This window comes from Rhamphochromis sp. 'chilingali' (assembly GCF_963969265.1).
Source record: "Rhamphochromis sp. 'chilingali' genome assembly, chromosome: 7".
Taxonomy (NCBI): Eukaryota; Metazoa; Chordata; class Actinopteri; order Cichliformes; family Cichlidae; genus Rhamphochromis; species Rhamphochromis sp. 'chilingali'.
In genome coordinates, this window is record NC_137934.1 from 23,577,586 (window position 1) to 23,601,504 (window position 23,919).

The 23,919-nt window shown below is 42.1% G+C and overlaps 1 protein-coding gene across 4 annotated transcripts in view; it reads right to left on the minus strand.

Moving 5' to 3' along the window:
- lrp6 (low density lipoprotein receptor-related protein 6) overlaps positions 1-23,919 on the minus strand; it is a 47,157-nt gene that overhangs the window by 20,530 nt on the left and 2,708 nt on the right. For all 4 annotated transcript variants that reach the window (XM_080887386.1, XM_080887387.1, XM_080887388.1 and 1 more), the window contains exons 2-4: positions 20,961-21,357; positions 568-765; positions 291-487 (exon numbers count right to left, since the gene is read on the minus strand). In XM_080887386.1, the coding sequence (XP_080743512.1) occupies positions 291-487; positions 568-765; positions 20,961-21,357 (792 nt within the window). The remainder of the gene's footprint in view (positions 1-290; positions 488-567; positions 766-20,960; positions 21,358-23,919) is intronic.

Here is a 23,919-nt window from a genome sequence, read left to right on the forward strand (position 1 = left end):
GCATAAATCCGATGAGGTTTGCTGCAGCTGGAGCTTCACAGACTCCACATGTTGGATATTCTCACATCTGGTTGGAAGGATGTGCCTCTGTTCAACACCTGAAGGGCTCTGTGCTCTCCACAGCCTGAAAGAGGACTGTCTGATCACAGATGAGGACAAGTGAAGACCGAGGAAACATGCAGCTGTTAAACACATCTGCAGAGAGGCCTGGTTTGTTCTTTTCAAAGCTCAGATTCTTACCCGAGTGAGTCAGTGAACATGTCGGAGGGGATGAAACTGTCTGGACTCACCGGTGGGTTGTCTCTTGGTGCTGAAGACGTGGATGTCCATGGGAGAGAAGATGTTGGAGTGGACAACACGCTGGCCACCTCCTGTCTGCTTTCTGCATGAGTGGATGGAGTGGGTGGTCCAGTCAGTCCAGAAGAGCGTGTCCTCAAACAGAGTGAGGGCAAACGGGTGAGGCAGCTCACCTTTAACCACCACCTCCCTGAAAACACACAGCATGTTACGGTTTTGAAAAAACTCATCACCCAGCTTCAAAAACCCTAAAGGTGGCGCTGCATATACCTGAAGGAGCCGTCCAGGTTGGAGCGGTGGATGAAGCTGTGCTTGGCGTCGGCCCAGTACAGTTTCTGCTGGCTGTAGTCCAGCGTCAACCCGTTGGGCCAGTAGATCTCCTTATCGATGATCATGGAGCGATTTGTCCCGTCCATGCCCGCCCGCTCAATCTTTGGGATCTCGCCCCAATCAGTCCAGTACATGAAGCTGAAGACACAGAAAAACGACCATCACAAAGACACGAAACACTAATCACTCCACACTAAACAGCGTGCCCACACATTGAGAGACAAGTGAAATTCACACATGCACCTCATCGTTTTCCACAAACTACTGCAGAACCAGCACAGCTCTCAGCTGTGCAGTAAAAGATGGGTTTTTACACACAGCAACATAACCTACAAGTTTTGACTTTTTCATTTTAAACCATCATTTTCATGAAATGAGACTGATGGTCAGGCAATATAAATTTTAGAGAACCTAAACATCTTCCCTCCCTGCATTACATGATTCTCCACTGCTGTGCGCAAACTACTGGCTGTTATCTGTTATTAATCTGTGCAGGGTTTCTAAATAAACTACAGGAACATCTCAGCTGCAGATAAATGCTATTATCTAGAAACCACCGAGGATACGTCCTTCAGAGGTTTTATTGTAAATATCTGGTAGTGCGGCTGAGTGAACACAGACTCTTGGGAGTGGAGCTCACATAAACAGAATGATGGATGCTGGATGTCCCTGAAACATTTGGATGTGTGATCTCTGTCAGCAGGCCTGAAGGCCTGTAGAAACCACAGTTTGCAGGCAGGGGGCTGGTATTTGATTTCCAGCCTCAGACATACAAACACAGAATATTCTTCATCAGTCCAAATAAGCTGAACTTTTTCCACTCTCTCTCTTTCGTAAAGCCTCAATATGATGAAAAAGGGATACCCAGGGGTGACACCATGTACCAAATCTAAATATACTACTTTTTAGAAAGTTTCTGGTAATATAATATAATGCAGTGTGTGATTGTGTCCTCTGTTATTTTTAGGTAGCTGTTGTCATCGTTAAAGTTTTCCACTGTTTTTACTGCTTGTCAGGTTTAGTCCAGGTCGACTCACCTATGACCAATGTTGGGCTGAAGATTGAGATCAGATGAACTCTACCACAGCCGATTAAATCACGAACAATACCATCAAACCCTGATTAAACGGTTTCTTTTTTTGAATAATCAGTGTTTTTTTGTGGTTTCAGGCTGCTTTGTGAAAGAAAAACTGTTTTAATGTGCTCTCCCAGAGTCCAACAGCTCTAAAAACCATGTCTTCCTCACATGAAGCACACATGTGGAGGTGTTATGAGGAAGGCGGGCTTCCTGCTGTGCAGCTAATTCTCCTCTTTGTTTGCCTTAATTACCATCACAGCTGGACAGCCTCTTTTTCCTCTACCCAGATCCCACACCTCAATCTCAAACCACCTCCCCCCACAGCCCAGGCAGGGATGGAGAGCAGAACAGACCCCTTTATCCCTAGACTCAGGGCCAAACTGAAATCGAACATCAGCAGATCCAAAGAGGCTGATGGAAAACTCACAGCTGGAGTTAGAACCTCTGAAGTTTGAAAACTGTAACCGGATCCTGAAAGTCTTCACAGAGGAAGCTCACTCAGACGTTACTTTGAGTTTGTGAGAAGCTCAATTTTCCAGGAAACAAATTGTAGGTGTGAGTGATCGTATAGCAAAGGGGCTGTGATAAGAAAAAGCTAGAACAAAGCCGAAAGAAAGGAAAGTGGGATTATTCTTGCGGCTTCATATTTATTCCTGGAACCTCTGGTTGCCTCCAACACCCTGTTGACCAATTTCTATGTGATGGACTTGTGTATAGTACAGTGTACAGTACTTACAGTGCATATATTCACACTTTGATGTGATTTAATTGACTGAAAGATGAAAAGAAGCCCACTGATCACACACTAGCCTAGCTGATTTTTCACCCTCAGCTTTAAGGCTTATACATTAATTCCCATCAATTAACTGGATATTTGGGATAACACTTTCACTGTGAGTCAGTCTGATGAGTAAACTGACACACAGGTGAGCCATAAAAGGAAAGTACCGTCACATCCTGTAACTTCATGTTTCTGAATGAAAAACTGACCCAAAAACGGAGCTGCTGGGCCTCTCCACGTAATCCCATTCAGACAAGACAAAAGCTTGAACTGATAGCCTGCCCAGCAGCCTTTAAACGCAGCAGCTGGTTGGGTTTCACTGCGAACAAAGCAAAGCAAAGCGGCCAGATGAGCCGTTGGCTGTGACAGGCCGGCACCGAAGGGTTTCAGTATCTCTTCAAATGAAGAGCTGTGTCCTGAGACGGCACGAGCAGCAGCAGCAGCAGAAGCAGCAGGTAGGACTTCAGAGCTCTGAAACATTCAGGGTGTGTTTTTCCCTCCCTGAACAATGAGGCCCCGGCCAGGCAGAGAGGGGAGAGAAAAGCTGCAGTGAAATGCCGAGCACACAACACATCCCCTCACCACAAGAGCTGCATTGTGTTTGGTACCTGATGCATTAATCATCCCGGTTGAACCGAGTCCAGCTCTGCGTTCCACTGTGGATTTGAAGAACCAGTTTTCCTCAAAGACTGTGTTGCTGCAACACAATGAACCCGACTGCAGAAACACTCGCTACTTCACTTCACCAGAGAAACTTTATTACAAACACTAAAAATGTCCCTCTTTGAAGCTTCTTACAAGCAGCTGTGAACTGAATTCCTGCAGGGTACAGTTTTTAGCATTACAGAGTAGCAAAGACAACTGCAACATCTTCAGACTGTAAGGAAGTCAATCTTTAATGCCCAAAAACTGTAAATAAAAGACGGATGCAGGTAGAATAACATTGCCAGGTAAAGCGTTTCAAGAATATCACCAAAGCTGGAGCCCAGACGTCTTGCGCCCTTTTCTTCGATGCAAACTTTTTTTCTTTTTTTTTTTCAAAAAACAAAAGGACCCGCCTGTCGCCTGTCTGACTTGTTTAAAGATGAGATGATGGTTTCAAATCCTCTTTGAGGGGCTTCAGACTGGGGTGTAAAAGCACAAAACTGAAATAAGAGTTATAAGAGAGAGATATATAATAAGAGAATAAGAGTTCCTTGGAAAGTTCACATTTATTCTCTGGAAGTCAAAGTTCTGCATTTCTTAGAAATACAGATCATCTGATGGAGGAACTATGAATTGACTATGTGCACGAGACAATGCTAACTTCCTGGTTTGAGACCGGATGTGGGGTTGTGCATTTCCGGTAGCTTTACTTTGCGGTCAATCGCTACTGCGAAGATATACTCCAAAATCATGTCCAAAACTCGAAAACGGAAAGATTGCGTTAAGTTACAAAGAGCAGAAGGTGGGAACACTCACCGCTGTTGTGTCATAAAAAAATCTAATGATCAACTTTGACGTTTAAAGCGTTTAGATCGATCAGTTGTTTACATCACTCAACACAAGCAGAACTGCATCACTGCAGCAGAAGACACATCGTCCACATTCAGAAGCACATCTCTGTATAGTGACTGGTCTTATGATTTAAACAGGCAAATGTTCAGCATTCAAACTACAGGTGAAGAATAGTCAAACCAGATCTTTCCCCAGTTATGTCGATATCAGCTAGTCAAGTACACACCTACACAGCATGTTAACAAACCGTGAAAAAAGCCTCACAAAAAATGAATGATTGCTGGTAACGGTTTCTATACATTAGTATTTACGAAGGGTATGTTGTGACTTACCTTCAAAATTACAGTGGTCCCTCGCTATAACGCGGTTCACCTTTCACCTCGCTGTTTCACGGATTTTTTTAGTGCAAGTTTGCACGTTTTTTTACGTCACATTGTGTCCTGATCGCTGCAGACGATCTCCTCCGTGACGTCTCTCCTGTACAGTACAGAATCGCTGCATCGATCGCTAGCAGTGTGACTCTGAAGTGCAGTACTGTATGTCCACCAAACGTTTTGCACCGTCAAAAAATAAATTTGGCTACTTGATTTCACCTATCGCTGGTTATTTTTAGAACATAACACCCGCGATAAACGAGGGACAGCTGAGAAATATAACATTTGAATCCCTTTTCTCTTTTGCTCTGAGGCGCGGGGGAAAAATATCGACAAGTCGATGAACATCATTTACAGATATATTGGGTAAATGCCCAAGACATCTAGAGAAATGTAAATCGCTGCTTGATTCATTTGCTCAACTTGTTTTGGACCGTAAACCAGGCGCGAATAGGACACCGGAAACAAAGCTCCCCACAGGAGGTTCCGCACCGGAAGTAGCATATGCTAACGTGCACATAGTCAATAGAGAAAAAGGTTATACAACTTGATTCACTTCCTTTTCGTTACCAAAAACTAGTTCAAGGTTAGGCACCAGTTTTAAAGTGCTTCTCAGGAAAATTACAGATGAAACAACAAACAAGTCCAGCTACAATCCAACACCATCCACTTCAAAATTACAGTGTGTACAACATCATTTAGCATTTGCCTCATGACATTAACATACAGAAACAGCTTTCTAAGGCATCAGCTAACTAATGTCTTCTAGGCTTTAAACTGAGATAGAATCACAGATAAATAAGTATCTCAAAGAGCCTTTTGGTTCCTTGGAAACTTTCCATCTTTAGTCTATGGAAGTACAAGATCTGACTTTTTCCTGCTTTAGAAACAAAGGTCACTGTGCTGGAGGACATGTTTAAACCCAAGCAGGTTTCTGGAACTTTATTCTTTTTTTTTTTATACTTGACACCAAAATCTAGTTCAAGTTTAAGTATTGCTTTGGACCACAAACTAAAACTGCCTCAGGGGAAACTTAAATATGGGCCAATGAACAATTCCAGCTGAAGTTTAAAAGCTTCTACCTTAATATTTTGTTGGTGTTGTCATGAACTGGTACTGTCACAAAATTGGGGATAAAACAAGTCCAACTAGAACCTAAAATGGTCCACTGAACTTTAGTGCAGCCCTCATCCTTAACACATCCAACTTTTAGTTCCTTGGAAACTTCCCAAACTTCAAGCTGCTTGAGACGTCATCATGTTAGGAAGTTTAAAGAAGGTTTCCCAGACTTTATTCTGTCCTTAGCCAAAAACTAAAAGATGTACAAGTCCAGCTAGATTTTAATGTGTCAGTTCGTATTTTGGCACAAGATAACTCGACAACAGGTTTTAATGCATCTTTGCATACCTTCAGACTGAGGCAGAAATACCGATAACAAAGAGCTGAAGGTTTGCTGGAACATTCCTAAACTGCGGTCCGAGGAAATGAAAGTTCTGGCAATTTGGGGTGCTTTGGGGGGGGGGGGGGGGGAATCATAGAGGTTGCTTAAAAGACGTTGGAAAATTAAAAGATCCTGGAACACTTCATATTCTTTAAATCTTCAGAATTACTATAATCATTTTTATAATGCAGTCATCAGCCCATCACATGTGGAGGGAGTTTATCTGTCCACAAGCTCACGGCTGAGGGGTCTACCTCCTCTCTGCAGAAACAACATTTTCTCCCCTCATCCATGACTGAGTGGAGCTGGCGTGTTGCTGCTGCAGTACCTTCGTCTGGCTTAGTAACCGCTGGAAAAACAAAACAGCTGCTGCGGCAACAATGGGCCTTTGTGAAACGCACGCAACCAAACAAAACAAGAGAAAACAGGGACGACTGCATTGGAGAAGGAGCCCCAGAGCGCGCTGCTGCCGAGCTAATGAGACGCACAGTGGGGACTGCGGCTGATTAAATCAGAAGCTGCTGTCGTTGTTTTACTGGAGCGTAATCACAGCTTTGTTCAACACTGCTCTTCATCCTGCCAAGTGTTCCTCACTCATGTTGGGAGCGTCATCAATCAGATCACATCCATGTTTAACATTTAAAACACGTTTCCTCCATGTTTCAGCCTCTGTCTGGACCAAATTCTGCCGCTTTCTCTCAAAACACAAGACAGTAAAGCTGAAAAAACGAGCTTCAGTTGATCCTCACTTCCTCTGATTAAATGTTTGTTTGTCTGCACTTGGCCATATTTTTTATGTTCACAAGACGTGGACAAAAATAGAACATCTGCATACACTAGCTTGGCTCAAAGATTCAGTCGGTGTGTGCTGTCATTTACCTGTTTTTAACCTGGCATTGGTTATCAAATCTTGACATGATCAGTTTTCTCAACATGTGGCTGTCTGTGTTCACAGCAGCAGAAAGAGGATGAAGGAAAATATTCAGCTTTAGTCACAAAACCAGCCGATTACCATCTGTGAACGAGGTGTACAGACTTTTAAATAATCACCTGTCCTGTTCACTGGATTCTGCAATAGTCTTTTATAAATTACTCTGGGTTTTAAACATGCTGGGTAACCTTTTCCCAGATTAAATGCTTTTGATATTCAATGTTTGAACAGACTGTAGCATAACTTAAAAACTGAGATGTTCCTTGACTCTCTGGAGGCCTCAAACAGCCTGCAGACTTTTATGTGAAAGACTCTGGATGAATTTAAAATCCAAAGGATGCCTCTCCTCTACTGCTAGCATCATCAGTGAGCAACACTAGCTAACCTCAGAAACGTAGGTCTCTAAACATTAGCGAGTGAAGAGCTCTGAGCACAACAAACTTCACTCATGGTCAGAACTAACAGTCAGCACGTGGGTCGTTACAGTAACGGCCGGTTAGCTGTAACTGGGTGGCACAGCATGTTTCTGACACTGTTAGCTTCATCATATCCAGGTCATCTTCCCTAACATTACTCTGAAGCTCAGGTACACAGTGTAAACTCTGCGCTGAAGAATCTTGAAATGCTCTGACACCGCTGAAAATAAACAGATGAACACTCGTAGTTTTCTGTTAATATCCAGGTGAGGCTTCGGAGCCAAAGGCAAAGTGAACAGTTGTTGGCAGAGTACTCCAATAACCCGGTTTCATCAGACAAACAACTCAAAAACAAACCAGACAAAAACAAGAGTGGAGCTCAGAGTGAAGTATCAGAGAGGGATCAGCCTCCTGCATGTGCCAGCGGCTCGGCGAGACTTTTATCTCCAACACAGCGGTGGATCAAACAGCGAGCGGGAAGAGTTTCCATGAATAGAAACCCAAGAGAGAAGAGAAGGGAAGACGGTGAGAGGCAGCGCGACGGGCCCGGATTTAAATAAAACTAATGAATACATTACAGGCCTCTTTTATCTGCACCCTAATGGATTTACATCGTAATCCAACCTCTCCCAAGAGGAAGACGCTGGCAGCACTGGGAGAGGGAAAGAGATGATGAAGGACAGGAAGAGGAGTGAGTGCTGGCCATGACAGTGTCGAGGCCGCGAGCTTTGGCGATGAATTAGGATCAGCAGGTGGAAGATGCTCAGGCAGAAACATCAAACTTCAGGAACACAGGAGAGTTTGAAAGAGCCGTAAAACCCATTTTAACAATTTAAATCAATAAAAATCACCTTTCAAGCAAGAAACTGCTAATTGTCGTCTGTTTTAGACTAAAGTGGGAATTATTTCCAAACAAGCTTTTGTTAAATAATTTTTATTATTTTCTATTTTTATTAAATTCTGCAGTAAACTCACAGGCACATCACCCTGAAGACCACAGTCTGTGTCCCGTTTGGACCTTTGTGTTTTACACTTCATCTTTTTGTACTTCCACTTTCAGTTGCTGGTTAGGTTTAGGAAAGGCTTGTGGTTTGGGTTTAGGCCACAGTTGTAATCTTGTACATTGCAAAATGAGACGGTCCAAGGGCAACAGCCCCGTCTCACCGACGCCAACGCAGGACACTTTGTGGGTAAATGAAACTTTCAGAAAACTACATTATTTCACACCCTGGGAGTAGCAGAGTCCTTCCTGGCTCAAATGGGGCTCTGATGCTTAACATATTTAACAGAAATCTGCTTCTTCCTGCCACGACTGACTACCTGATAAACAAAATGTCGATTACATTTAAGCAAATAACTATACAATTAACAAATCAGCAGTGCCAAAAATAGAAATACACAGGAAAAAAAACTCACATCCACCAGTTTTTAAATGATCCTTAAAAAGAAAAAGAAGAAAAAGTGTCCCGACAAAAGGTTTGCACACTACTAATCTTTCCCACCATTTACAACAATGTCTAAAAGTGCAGTATGAAGAGTGTGTGAAACTGCGTGCTGTATACCAGAGCGCAAAGTCTTCCCAGCCTCTTGCCTGGAAACAAACCATCTTGCAAAACTCATATACTCGTGCTGTGCCATACGAGAGAAAAAGTAAGAAGTAGGATGACTAAAGCAGGGGCCTATCATATCGCTAAAGACAAGGTCGCCATCCCATTTTTTGCACAAAGTACTAGATGATATACATCTACAGCTGTATGTTAATAAAAGTCCCTTTGTGATATCTGGGACACGTAGCTCTCAGGGCTCTAGAGTGCAACCAATTTGGTTTGATCACACATGGGACCTAATTTCTCAATGGTGCGACTAAAAAAAATAAAAATAATAATAATAAAAATCCTAGTTGCGACCAGGCATTCGAGTAAAAATAAATAAATAAATAAATAAAAAATTCTGTCTCCGTGTGTGTTCAACAACAGCCACAGATTATGCACATATTGTGGTCTAAACCAATCAGAGATAGTCAGGGGAGACCTCTCTGATTGGCCGTGGTCCACATATCCTGTCAGCCAGTGCAGGGGGATAGACAGAGGTGACTAGGTGCTGCAGGTTTTGTCACTCTCCAGCAAAAATTCACTGAACCAGCAACAAAAGATCCAAACTACACTTCACATTTGATAAACATCGTCATCAATTCCCTCTTACTTTTGCCGTTTTGCTTCCACCATGATAAAGCTCACACTTCCTGCACAGCTCTCTCTCTCTCTCACTTCAAGAACAGTTTCCCATCTCAAATCTCCGTTTTCTGCATTATTTGTTCGCTTATTACCCACTAGTCTAACGTTTACAGCAATGTTTGCTGCTGGGTTTTTTTCCTTCCCAAAAATGACCTCTGACAAGAAAGCCTCAATTCTGCTGTTCAATGCAGAAGAAATGTAAACTTTTTAAAATGAAGCTAAATTGCAAAACTCTCAGCTGTGTCTCTAATAAAGCCTATGTAACTTTGCTTTGGTTTACTTCAGCAAAATCAGGTAATGTTCAAAGTTCATGCTTTTCTTCCGTTTTTGTTCTACTGCACTTTCAAGACAGTTACCTGCTATAAAAGCCATGCTAGGAAAATCTCCTTCATGTTTATCTGTGTTTTATCCTCAGTTACTTTGACAAAGAGGCATCTGCTGTGATGCTTACACTTCTGATGAAGTCTCACAAGTGTCAGTACTGATCAGTGATCAGAATTATAATATTTGTGACTCAAAACTGAATCGAATTGAACAGGGAATCGAATCGGGGACCGAATCGAATTGGGATCTTGTGAATCAGAATCGAATGGATTATAGAAATCAGTGACGATACCCAGCCCTAGTGAGTAGCCTAGGCCCGAGAGAAGTGGATGTAGCTGTGGGTAATAAGAAAAGATGAAAAGAAAGATTGATAACTTTTTTGTGAAGTAAAGCCTGATCCATCTGAAATTCATAGCCAGTCCTCTGACACGGAGCCATAAACCTCTCAGGTTATGTCTAACACTGGTCCGGAGACGGCATCAGATAATGAGCCACAAACGATCGACTCCGAGCCAGAGCGCACTGAAAGTAAAAGGGGGAAAGTGTATACATTTCAAAGACAGTGGCTTGAGCAGTTTCCCTGGCTAAGATAGAGTAAAGCTGAGAATATGATGCACTGCATTTACTATCGTGAGTGTGGAAAGACCATGGCCAGCAATACTGCATTTGTGACTTTGAATTGAAATACTTAAAAAACACAGTGTATCCAGAAAACACATTATATGTCACGATAAATGCACTGCCCAACTGTCCCCCTCTCTCCACTGCCTTTCAGGGGCAGGCAGCAGCAAGCAGTTCATTAAGTTTAACATTGCCAAAGCACTTTAAGCACAAGCACTTTTTCAATAGCTTATCTTTCCTGTAGAACTGCGCTCCAAATAAAGAAATTTGTTTTGACAAGATTCTTAGTTAATCATTTACAAATCAATCTTGTCTGTATGGACAGCAATTTAAAAAAAAAAAAAAAAAAAAAAAAAAAGTGAACATGTGAAAGTGCAATGTTAAGCGATGCAGCTGAAAAATTTGGGTGCGCCTAACTCTTGTGCTGGTGCACATAAGAAAAGAAAAAAAAAAAGTTAGGCGCACCAGCGCAACCATGGCAATAGTTAGTCTAGAGCCCTGGGTTTGACTAAGAACTGTCTTTTTAACCCTTACATATGGGGTAAAAAATATATATATACATATATCGAGATACATAATAAGGTTGGGCAACTATTGACGATAGGCTGAGGCTATCGTCAGCCTATGGTCGATCACAGTTTTGACTATGTTAAAAAAAAAAAAAAAAAAGAGAACGAAACATTTTAATTAAATAAAAAACCACAATGGTGAGGAGGGAAAAAAAGAGCAACTGGCATATTTTTTTCCACTATACAGTGGTCCTTCGTTTATAGCAGGAGTTACATTCTAAAAATAACCCGCGATAGGTGAAATCCAAGAAGTAGCCAACTTTCTACAGCAGTGGTCCCCAACCCCCGGTTCGTAAGTCGTTTGGTACCGGGCCGCGAGAGTTGAGGCTCAGGTGTGAAATGTATGGTTTTCAGGGTTTTTATCGGTTTTCAGCGTTATTTTCATGTGTGTTATGAATAAATTTTCTTTTTTTTTTTCGGTACCGGTACTAGTTTTATTTTATTGTATTTATCCGCAACACCTTGAAGGCCGGTCCATGAAAATATTGTCGGGCATAAACCGGTCCGTGGCGCAAAAAAGGTTGGGGACCGCTGGTCTACAGCCAATCAGGACGCAGAACACAATGTGCTGTAAGAAAAAAAAAAAAAAACATGCAAAAGAACATGAAAAAAATCTGTGAAACAGCGAGGCCGCAAAAGGTGAACCGTATTATAGCACGGGACAACTGAAGCCGTGTTAACAGGCCGGTCCAGTGTTTTTCTGTCGACCTCGACCTAACAACACATAAGTCAAAAATCAAAACGTCTCTTCCAGGGAACATGAAAAAAAAAAAAAAAAATCTCTGGTGTAAAGTGAAGTCTTTTCTGCTATTTGGTGCATCTCAATTAAATACACCAAAATGTATTTGACAGGGAGAAGCACATTTACTTTATCAGGTTTTAGCAATTTGTTTAACAATATTACCAGCGGTCCTGAAAACGCGTTCTAAAGTGTGCTTGTGGCTGGTATACACAGCTATATGTGTGACATCAATGTGAAACGTTTTTCATGCATTTTCCACCAAGCCAGTGGATCATCTTCTCCGTCTACAGCCTCCACACTGAGGTAATAGTCCATTTCTATCTGCGCCTTCTCCTCCAGTGTGCAATTTGGCAATTAGTTCATCCATGTTTGGACTTCTTCTGTGCTCTAAATTAGAGATGGACCGATCCGATATTACGTATCGGTATCGGTCCGATACTGACCTAAATTACTGGATCGGATATCGGAGAAAAATAAAAAATGTAATCCGATCCATTAAATATCACGAAAGCACCTCACAAAACTTGCAACACGCCGTAACTCACCTCAGAACGTTAGCACGTCGGAGCAGTATGCATCACGTGATAGAGCGGCTGTGGCATGTAGGACCTGTCGGTGGTCTGGATAGCATTTGGAGCTTCGCTAGCAACCCGGCATTTCATCTCCGACAAAGTTATCCCGAGAGAAGTAAAGCAAGTGTGTAAGTCCATCTCTGAATGTAAAGCATTCCTGCGTTAAGCTTAACAAGCGACTGCCTCTCCTGCTGCTACTTCAATCATGAAACTGCTTAATGATCAGCTGATCGGCTTTTCTGTCGCGAGTCCGTCTCTTTTGTTTGTTTTTGGCCCACTTTGCACCAGAAAGAGGAAACCAGCGGCTGAACAACAGCAGCACGTTTAAGCTTGATAAGCTGTTGTTAGAATTTATTTAATATTACTTTCTACACCAGGATCTTTTTCTACGTAGCTGACGCTGGTAACTGTGCAGGGGCGGATCTAGCAAAGTTTAGCCAGGGGGGCCGATAGGGCATTAACAGGGAAAAGGGGGCACAAAGACATACTTTTCTTTCTTATTCTCATTTAAAATGTCTACCTTTTAATAAATAATTATCTGACACCCAAAGTTTTAATTTGATGTAAAATGAATAGAAGTCAATTACTGTATATAGTAACTATTAAGTCTAATATATATACCCTAGTAAGCTATAGTACTTTTTCCTTTGGGAAGGTACCATCTGTGAAGTCTGCAATTTTGTTGAAGAAAGATGTTGAATCTATTTAATATTTCTTGAAAAATAATTGATTTCTGTGCATTTTTTTTTTTTTTCACACTGCATCAAATTAAGGTTGATTACGTCGATTAAACATCATGAGGTGGAGCGTGAGGGGTGTTTCCCCATTTCTTATTTATTTATTTTTGTTGCTGGGAGTTGGAACCCTATTAGTTAGGTTGCTTAATATTTATGCTAAGTACTCTTTAAAATACCAGAATAGGGAGGATGGTGTAGGTTTAAGTTTATTAGATTGATCAGTATTGCTGAACTATGAAACATTTTTTTTTGCATACAGGTATAACAGAATAGCTTTAGTGTAGTTGTTGTTTTAAACTTGAGTATGAACTTATACAAAATGCAGCAAGATATTAAAAAAAAACAAGTTTTGTTGATTAAAAAACACTATATCGGATTCATATCGGTATCGGCAGATATCCAAATTTATGATATCGGTATCGGACATAAAAAAGTGGTATCGTGCCATCTCTACTCTAAATGCACAAATCAGTCCGTGCATTATTACATTGCTCCGCCCATCAAAAAGCTTGCGCATTCGCGATTATATCGCATATCGTTAGTTACTGGACTGACGATTGTTGGTTGTAAAATTTTTACATACCACACAACCTTAATACATATTACATATAGGGCTGCCACGATTAGATCGACTATCAAAATCGTCAACGACAAATTTAATAGTTGACGCGCCGTTTAAAGCCTTGTAAGATCATGAAAGATGGAGGAATAAGTAGTAGGATTTAACAGTGTAATAACAGTCTGAAACAGAAGATGGCAGCACTGCATGTACAAGGATGCCAGCGGAGGATGCATTTGAAGCTCAATTACGTTACAGCGACGCAACGAAGGCTTTCCAAATTCGAAGACTTCTGCAAATGCAGCCGACAAATGCGTCCTACTTTCCCCCAGATATGAAGGATGGGTCGGGTGAATCCTTTGTGGCCCAACTTATCCCAGAATTCATAGCACGGCTCAGCCAATTTCAGTTTCCAACAATAGCGGCAGCTACTTAGTTTTAATATTACTCTTTCTGGGTAACAAAATAAACTTTTACCATATTTTCAGGCAATAATGTAGCTGTGTAAACTTCAAATATCTGCTCAGTTTATCAAGATATCACATATTTGTAAAAGTGCTGCGATGTTTTCGGAGACATCTGTTACCCACCAACCCGATAGCTAGCCGGGTTCAAGGCTCACTAGAGCCGGCGAGAACAGCGGACTCCCGACAAATCGTTTTCAAACCCCCCACGGTCTTTTGCTACTCAGGTTAAACATGATATATAAGGCACTTAGATAACTTAAAACTGTTATTGTTTGGCTTTTTTCAAAGTTTTATTTGTTCCTGAGTAAATCCGTTTGGCTGAGATTAAAGTTACAGTTTTCACATAGCTGAATAAACGTCAAACAGAAAACTGATTAAACCGAAGTGTGAGATGGTCGACAATTTACTCCAGTGTCCTGTTATATTTTAGATAGCAAGGAGCAGACGGCTGAGTTCATTAAACTCCACTGAGACAATCTGCAAATTTCATTAAAAGTTTAATAAACTATCATCTGCTCTTTATTTTTAGTTAGCACATACCTTAAACACTTCAAGCTGTAAGCTAATGATAGTTATATAAGCGCAGATGCATGCTGATGCAATAAGCTGTACTTTTTACATCCAATAGATGCATGATCTGATTAGTCGACTAATCGCAAAAATAACCGGTGACTAGTCGACTATCAAAATAATCGCTTGTGGCAGCCCTAATTATATATCACCATCCAGCTAAAAAATATCGAGATGTGAATTTTGGTCTATATCGCCCAGCCCTAGATAAGCATGTCCCACCAGATATCCTGCATTTTATTTGTATTTTTTAATCCATCTGAGACAAAGCAATGAAAATATTACTGGACAATCTTCTTGTTCTTATTTTCAAAGCTCAGCTACCAACCAGCTAGCACTGCCACTCCCTGCATGTTGTTCCCTTACCTTTAGACTGTAGTGGGGACGCCTCTTAATTTATTGTCTTAGTCACATTGTCTTAAATACAATAAGAAAAGAACAATAAGTAATTAGTAACACACTAACAACTAAGAGCATCACTACGATGCATCATTCTGTTAGGATGTATGTAACTTACTGCGCAAGTGTCCTGGGGGAGGCATGGCTGCACACATTTGGGAAAAGGGGGCAGAAGTTTTGTGTGTGGGCTTTTCGGTTGTTGTAAAAGGAAGCTGTCCATTAAAGGTGGAATTCTAATGTCAAGTGTGAGATTATTGGACTATCAACTAGGGATGGAACGATCCGATATTACATATCGGTATCGGTCCGATACTGACCTAAATTACTGGATCGGATATCGGAGAGAAATAAAAAATTTAATCCAATCCATTAAATATCACGAAAGCGCCTCACAAAACTTGCGACATGGCATAACTCAGCTCATAACCTTAGCAAGTCCGAGCAGTATGCGTCAAGTGATAGAGCGGCTGTGGCGTGCGAGACCTGTCGCCGGTCTGGTTGAGCATTTGGAGCCTCACTACCAAACCAGCATTTCATCTCCGAGAAAGTTATCCCAGAGAGAAGTAAAGCAAGTGTGCTTTACAAACATCTCAGAATGTTTGTAAAGCATTCCCACGTTAAGCTTAACAACCAATATATGGAGCGACTGCCTCTTCTCTCCCCCTCTCCTGTTGCTACTTCAATCATGAAACTGATCAATGATTGGCTGATCGGCTTTTCTGTTGCGACTCCCGTCTCCCTTGTTAGTTTTTGGCCCATTTTGCACCAGAAAGAGGAAACCAGCAGCTAAACAACAGAAACAAAAATTAGAATTATTTAATATTACTTTCTACTAGGGCTGTGCGATATGACCAAAATCTCATATCCCGATATTAAGACATCTATTGTCCGATAACGATATAAATCACAAAAATGTAACATTTTCTCTAAATTCTGTGAATCTCTGGCAGCTCAAATTGCGTGAAGTGTTTCCAGCTGGGCGTCGCGTACCTGGAGTCGAGTGTTTTAACTGATGCATGAAACTATACATTTTTAGACATAAGTTGTAACGGCCGCCGTTTTCTTTGTGTGTATTTATTACACAGCGTGCTGCGAGGAAAAGCCTGTTTTAACGTTTGAGTCTAAGGTTTATTTTTTAGCACCTGACGGCTCTTTTTTGCTTCTCATCTGTAAACACTGTGCATCTTTCACGTGATTCAGTTTATTTTGAAAAGTCTCAACAGGATCTTGAGCTTTATTGTGAAAGGTTTATGTGGAACAAGCGGACATGCAGTGGTTTTACCATCGTTGTTGCTAACGACAACGAATAAAAACAAACGCTTGTCTGTCTGTAGTGTGGTTATATTAAATGTAAGAGAAAGAGAGAACGTTAAGAAATTAACTACAGTGACCATCAAAATAATGAAAAAATATTGCCGTAAACTGTTTATTTTGAGACACGAAATAAACAATAGCGTAAATGAAACGATAGACGTTTTTATATCGTCATCCGATATATATTGTTATATCGTACAGCCCTAATTTCTACACCAGGATCCTTTTTTACGCAGCTGACGGCTGGTAACTGTGCAGGGGCGGGTCTAGCACAGTTTTGCCAGGGGGGCAGGTAGGGCTTTAACAGGGAAAAGGGGGGTACAAAGAAAAACTTTTCTTTCTTATTCTCATTTAAAATGTCTAGCTTTTAATAAATAATTATCTGAATCTTACACCCAAAGTTTTAATCCGATGTAAAATGTATAGAAGTCCATTACTGTACAGTGGGGCAAAAAAGTATTTAGTCAGCCACCGATTGTGCAAGTTCCCCCACCTAAAATGATGACAGAGGTCAGTAATTTGCACCAGAGGTACACTTCAACTGTGAGAGACAGAATGTGAAAAAAAAAAAAAAAAAATCCATGAATCCACATGGTAGGATTTGTAAAGAATTTATTCGTAAATCAGGGTGGAAAATAAGTATTTGGTCAATAACAAAAATACAACTCAATACTTTGTAACATAACCTTTGTTGGCAATAACAGAGGTCAAACGTTTACTATAGGTCTTTACTAGGTTTGCACACACAGTAGCTGGTATTTTGGCCCATTCCTCCATGCAGATCTTCTCGAGAGCAGTGGTGTTTTGGGGCTGTCGCCAAGCAACACGGACTTTCAACTCCCGCCACAGATTTTCTATGGGGTTGAGGTCTGGAGACTGGCTAGGACACTCCAGGACTTTCAAATGCTTCTTACGGAGCCACTCCTTTGTTGCCCGGGCAGTGTGTTTTGGATCATTGTCATGTTGGAAGACCCAGCCTCGTTTCATCTTCAAAGTAGGGTGACCGTGGCTCAGGGGGTTGGGAATCGCATCTGTAACCGGAAGGTCGCCGGTTCGATCCCTGGGCTCTCTGTCCGGGTCGTTGTGTCCTTGGGCAAGACACTTTACCCTACTTGCCTACTGGTGTTGGCCAGAGGGGCCGATGGCGCGATATGGCAGCCTCGCTTCTGTCAGTCTGCCCCAGGGCAGCTGTGGCTACAACTGTAGCTTGCCTCCACCAGTGTGTGAATGTGAGAGTGAATGAATAGTGGAATTGTAAAGCGCTTTGAGGTTCTCGAAAAAGCGCTATATAAATGCAATCCATTATTATTATTATTATTATTATTATTAAAGTTCTCACTGATGGAAGGAGGTTTTGGCTCAAAATCTCACGATACATGGCCCCATTCATTCTGTCCTTAACACGGATCAGTCGTCCTGTCCCCTTGGCAGAAAAACAGCCCCATAGCATGATGTTTCCACCCCCATGCTTCACAGTAGGTATGGTGTTCTTGGGATGCAACTTCGTATTCTTCGTCCTCCAAACACGACGAGTTGAGTTTATACCAAAAAGTTCTACTTTGGTTTCATCTGACCACATGACATTCTCCCAATCCTCTGCTGTATCATCCATGTGCTCTCTGGCAAACTTCAGACGGGCCTGGACATGCACTGGCTATGCACTGGCTTCAACAGCGGAACACGTCTGGCACTGCGGGATTTGATTCCCTGCCGTTGTAATAATAATAATAATAATAATAATAATGATAATGGATTGGATTTATATAGCGCTTTTCAAGGCACCCAAAGCACTTTACAATACCACTATTCATTCACTCTCACATTCATACACTGGTGGAGGCAAGCTACAGTTGTAGCCACAGCTGCCCTGGGGCAGACTGACAGAAGCGAGGCTGCCATATCGCGCCATCGGCCCCTCTGGCCAACACCAGTAGGCGGTAGGGTAAAGTGTCTTGCCCAAGGACACAACGACCAGGACAGAGAGCCCAGGGATCGAACCGGTGACCTCCCGGTTACAGATGCGATTCCCAACCCCCTGAGCCACGGGGGGTTGAGTTGTAGTGTGTTACTGATGGTGACCTTTGTTACTTTGGTCCCAGCTCTCTGCAGGTCATTCACCAGGTCCCCCTGTGTGGTTCTGGGATCTTTGCTCACCGTTCTCATGATCATTTTGACCCCACGGGATGAGATCTTTCGTGGAGCCCCAGATCGAGGGAGATTATCAGTGGTCTTGTAGGTCTTCCATTTTCTGATGATTGCTCCCACAGTTGATTTTTTTCACACCAAGCTGCTTGCCTATTGTAGATTCACTCTTCCCAGTCTGGTGCAGGTCTACAATACTTTTCCTGGTGTCCTTCGAAAGCTCTTTGGTCTTGGCCATGGCGGAGTTTGAAGTCTGACTGTTTGAGGCTGTGGACAGGTGTCTTTTATACAGATGATGGGTTCAAACAGGTGCCATTCATACAGGTAACGAGTGGGGGACAGAAAAGCTTCTTACAGAAGACGTTACAGGTCTGTGAGAGCCAGAGATTTTCCTTGTTTGAGGTGACCAAATACTTATTTTCCACCCTAATTTACAAATAAATTCTTTACAAATCCTACCATGTGAATTCATGGATTTTTTTTTTTTCCACATTCTGTCTCTCACAGTTGAAGTGTACCTCTGGTGCAAATTACTGACCTCTGTCATCATTTTAAGTGGGGGAACTTGCACAATCGGTGGCTGACTAAATACTTTTTTGCCCCACTGTATATAGTAACTATGAAGTCTAATATGCCCTAGTAAGTAGGGCTGGGCGATATATCGAGTTTTTAAAAAATATCAATATATTTTCATACGAGATATAAGATGTGACAATATTGTTTATATCGATATAGTCTATGTTACGTTATAATTATACTTGTGGAGCCGCAGGTTTGCCTCTCTTTCGTCCACTTTTGTCTCTACGCAACGTTACTCGGCCTCGCCTCTCCTTCACTGAACACAACTCCGCCTCCCCCATAGCTTCACCTGCAGGCAATGACAAGATGAAAGCGGAAAATCTCCGTTAGCGAGTTACCGTGCATGGGGCTGGGCGACGTCAACGTGTTAGCGAGCTAACCGCGCCAACGACATGCAGCCCGGAGGGGCTGCACGGCCTAAAATCCTTTCATTTTCTCAAAAATCGACAGTGCACCTTATGTATGAATTCTGGTTGTGCTTACTGACCGCGAACAGATTTTATGTGGTACACAGCGCTCAGCAATCTGTCAAAAAATGTTCTAATATGACTTTGCTAAGCTACGGAGCTGCACCGCTTGATGGATTGTCGGAGGATTACGGCTACCGAGGAGGAGCCTCGCGGAGTGATACGTACTGTGTGTGTATAAGGACCACAAATGGCACCTGTTCAGAGACGTGGTGCAGCTGTGAAATCTGTCTCTTTGTTATTATGCTCAGCGTCTATTTTGACTGCACAATTGTGAGCTTTTTGTTATGCACAAAAACAACATTGTTTTCTTTTATTTATGGACCATGATTATTTAATAAATGCTGATAATTTATTTTTGAGTAATTTCTTCATGTACATCTACGCTGTATGTAAATAAAAGTGCCCGTGTGACAGCTGGGACACAGTGTGACTAAGAACTCTCTTTTTGTTCTTAACTTATGGCTTTAAAAAAAAATTAAAAAAAAAAATCGGGATATATATCTTATATCGCCATCCAGCTAAAAAATATCGAGATATGAATTTTGGGTCATATCGCCCAGCCCTACTAGTAAGCCATAGTATTTTTCCTTTGGGAAGGTACCATCTGTGTAGTCTGCAATTCTGTTGAAGAAAGATGTTGAATCTATTTAATTATTGTAGAAAAATAATTGATTTCTGTGCATTTTTTTTTTTTTTGTTTTACACATGCATTGAATTTAAGTTGATTGCGTCGATTAAGCATCACAAGGCGGAGGGTGGGGGGGGTGGTTGCCTATTTTTTTTGCTGGCAGTTTACAACCCCGTTAGTTAGGTTGTTTAATATTTCTGCTAAGTACTCTTTAAATTACCAGAATAGGGATGGTGGTGTAGGTTTAAGTAAATTAGATAGATCAGTACTGCTGAACTAAGAAATATTTTGGGTGCAGTGTATTTTTTGCATACAGGTATAACACAATAGCTTTAGTGTTTTGTTTTTTAAAACTTGAGTGTGAACTTGCACAAAATGCAGCACGATATTAAACAAAACAACAAAGTTTTATTCATTAAGAAAAACACTATATCGGATTCATATCGGTATCGGCAGATATCCAAATTTATGATATCGTTATCGGTCATAAAAAAGTGGTATCATACCATCTCTACTATCAACATGTCCTCCCCAAGAGGACAATGAATCACCCCCTCCCACAAAAGAGAGATAACAAAAAAAATCCTCAAGTGTTGACCCAACCCCCCCCCCCCAAAGACCAGCTGCTAACATTTTGGCCTAAAGGGGAAGAACCAAAAATGCCTTTTTCAGACAGAAGAAATTATTATTAGTTTGAACTAGGAATCATACAAAGCTCCAAGAACAAAAACAGAGCTGGAAAGAAGCAGATCAGAGTAGTATAACATCATCTGCCAAACCTCTCAGTAACCTTCAAATGGATCAAGGATCAACTCGGAACCAAACCACCAGCTACATCCTGACATTCTTCTCCTGCAGGCCGGAAACCAGCCAGATGATCAGACTCACCCTCGTTCTGGATCCAGGGCGATGGCTCTCGGCTGGTCCAGCTCCTGCCAGAACAGAACCTTCCTCAACGATCCGTCCAGCTCAGCCACTTCAATCCGATTGGTTTCTGAGTCTGTCCAGTAAAGTTTACTCCCTAACCAATCACACGCCAGTCCATCTGGGGAGGCCAGACCTGATACCACCGTCTCCAATGCACTAGCCCCCGACTGGTTGAAGAAGGTGCGTTTGATGGCCTCCTCGCTCACATCACTCCAGTAGATGAGGCCCTTGGAGAAGACATAGTCCACAGCTGCGGCGTCCTCCAACCCTCCAACCACCACCGTGGCGTTAGCCTTCTCATGTGCCGCATCCACGAGCCGAAGATCTCGCCTATTCGCATATAGTAATAGAGGCTCACCTGGAAGACACGGAAATATCATTAGGATTGCACATATCAAAAAAACAAAGACATAAACATAGTTTTACAACATAATGCCTCATGAAACTGCCCTGAACCTCCACCGTTTGGATGTAAACAACAGATGTTTCAGAAAGCAGCAGCCATGCTGTATTCCTAGAATATTTAAAGGTAGAATGGGAGAGAGAGCCTTCAGTTTTCAGGCACCTCTTCTGTGAAACCAGCTTCTAGTTTGAATTTGGGAAACAGACACTATCTCTGCTCTTAAGATTAGGCTTAAAACTTGCCTTTTTGCTAAAGCATATAGTTAGGGCTGGATCAGGTGACCCTGAATCCCCCCTTAGTTATGCTGCAATAGGTGTAGGCTGCTGGGGGATTCCCATGACGCATTGAGTATTTCATTTTCAGTCACCTTTCTCACTCAACATGTGTTAATAGACCTCTCTGCTGAATCACACTTGTTATTAATCTCTGGCTTTCTTCCACAGCATGTCCGTCATCCTGTCTTCTTTCTCTCACTACAACCGTTCGCAGCAGATGAGCCTGGTTCTGCCAGAGGATTCATCCGGTTAAAAGGGAGTTTTTCCTTCCCACTGCGCCAAAGTGCTTGCTCATAGGGGGTCATAATTGTTGGGGGGTTTTTCTCTGAATGTATTATTTTAGGGTCTACTTTACAATATAACGTGCATTGAGGCGACTGTTGTGATTTGGCGCTATATAAATAAATAAAATAAATCGAATTGAAAATTGAATTGAATCATGCTTCTTTTCCTTTAACACAATGCTGGTGCTTAATCTAGAACTGGTTCTGATTGATCCCAGTGCCAACCGTCAGGTGCTACCTGAGCATGAGGTTAGAGCAACTAGAATCAGTGATTTCAGGAGAAATACATCAGTCATCTCCACTATGATTTGCTTTCCATGGAAATTATCCAAACTTCATCTAGAATTGTTATATAATCCTTTTTAAACTGTCAAAATGTAGACTGGACTCTGGACTCTTAAGCAGCTCCAGCAGCACTACAGATCTGCATCTGGGAAAAGATCCGGATCCAGTGCCAAACGTGGGACTGTCTGCATGTCTCCACCAAAAACGGTTGGTGTTTGTGCAAAAAAAAAAAAATGCAACACCAGCAGAACACGGCTATGGAGGATCTTCTTTAAGAACGTCACCAGTGACTGCAGACCCAGCCCACACATTGTGTCCACCATGACATCTGAGACAGCACTGCTCTGTGATAGTCATCTCTTGAACCTCTTGAAATGCGGACTGGTTCCCAACAAACACTAATGCAGAACCAGCTCTGTCCCAGCAGCAGAAAAAGTGTTACCCACGCTGTGGAAATATGGTCCAATAAGAGCCCCGCCATCTTCTCAGCAGCCATGCCTCCCCCTTTAGCCTTGATGTTTTCTGTTCAACAACCTGACTGAAGCAGAACGAGCTCTCAAAGCGAGCAGCGCAGTCCAAGCATGACACGGCGTGCTGACGAGCAGCCAGAGACTCTCAGCGGCATCTTGGCTCTGAGCCCAACCCACAATCTGACACATCGAGGCGACCATGAGCCCCACGGCACCCGCTGCCTGCTGGCCTGTTTTCACTCCACTCGAAGGGGGTGGGGGTGGAGGGGGGTTTCCTTCTCCAAATATTTACTGAACCAAGACATCAAAACTTCAATTTCAGGTCCCTCCAGGCTGCTTACAAGCCGAACCGTGCCAGGAGGAAACATGAGGAAATCCGACTCTTGGGACTCGCTGACTGCACACAGAGCTGATGTTTACCTCCATTAATCTGCTGAGCGCGTCTTCACTGACTGACTGATCGTTCTACAAATAGAGACAAATGTCCAACATCAGAGCCCAAAATAATCAAGACACTGCAGACACAGCTGAAAGCTGCAGGTAGTACACGGACTGTGAGCAACCACGCGTGAGGTAAAGACAAAACTGTCAGCCTCAAATTTCAATCTGATAAGTTTACGTCTAAAAAAGAAACTGAGCGAATGGGGTTTAATACTATTAGACTTACTTTTCTGAGTTGCTTTTGAGCCTGAACCCATCTTATATCGCAACATCAGTTGGAAAGAACTTAATTTGTTAAGTAAAGTGACTTTCTGCCGTCTCTTATTCTCAAGAGGTTAAGAGCGTGTAGCTCAACACGTTTGATCTGGCAGACTTTTTGAAAAATAATCAGAAGATCAAAATGAATCAATGAAAGAACAAACAAAATCCTTCATTTTCAGTGCATGTGATGATCTGAGCTGCGATTGAAGGTTTGGGAGAACCACAAAGATTTTTAAACTCAAACTGGGCGGTCTGAAGTTTGGGAATGTCTGGTTTACAGTGAGGTGTCAAAAAACTGCACTTAAATTATCCTTGGCAGAAAAAGTTAAACAGACAACCTGAACTACGACATCTCAGCCGCTTGGTGAGGTCATCATCCACACAGTGAACAGACGCTCGTCTGATCAGTTCATGGGTTTGACCGTGAAAAGTTACTGTATGATCATTTTAACTCTTCTAACTCAGCAAAGAGCTGGACTTATTTACAGGATCTGTACCCAT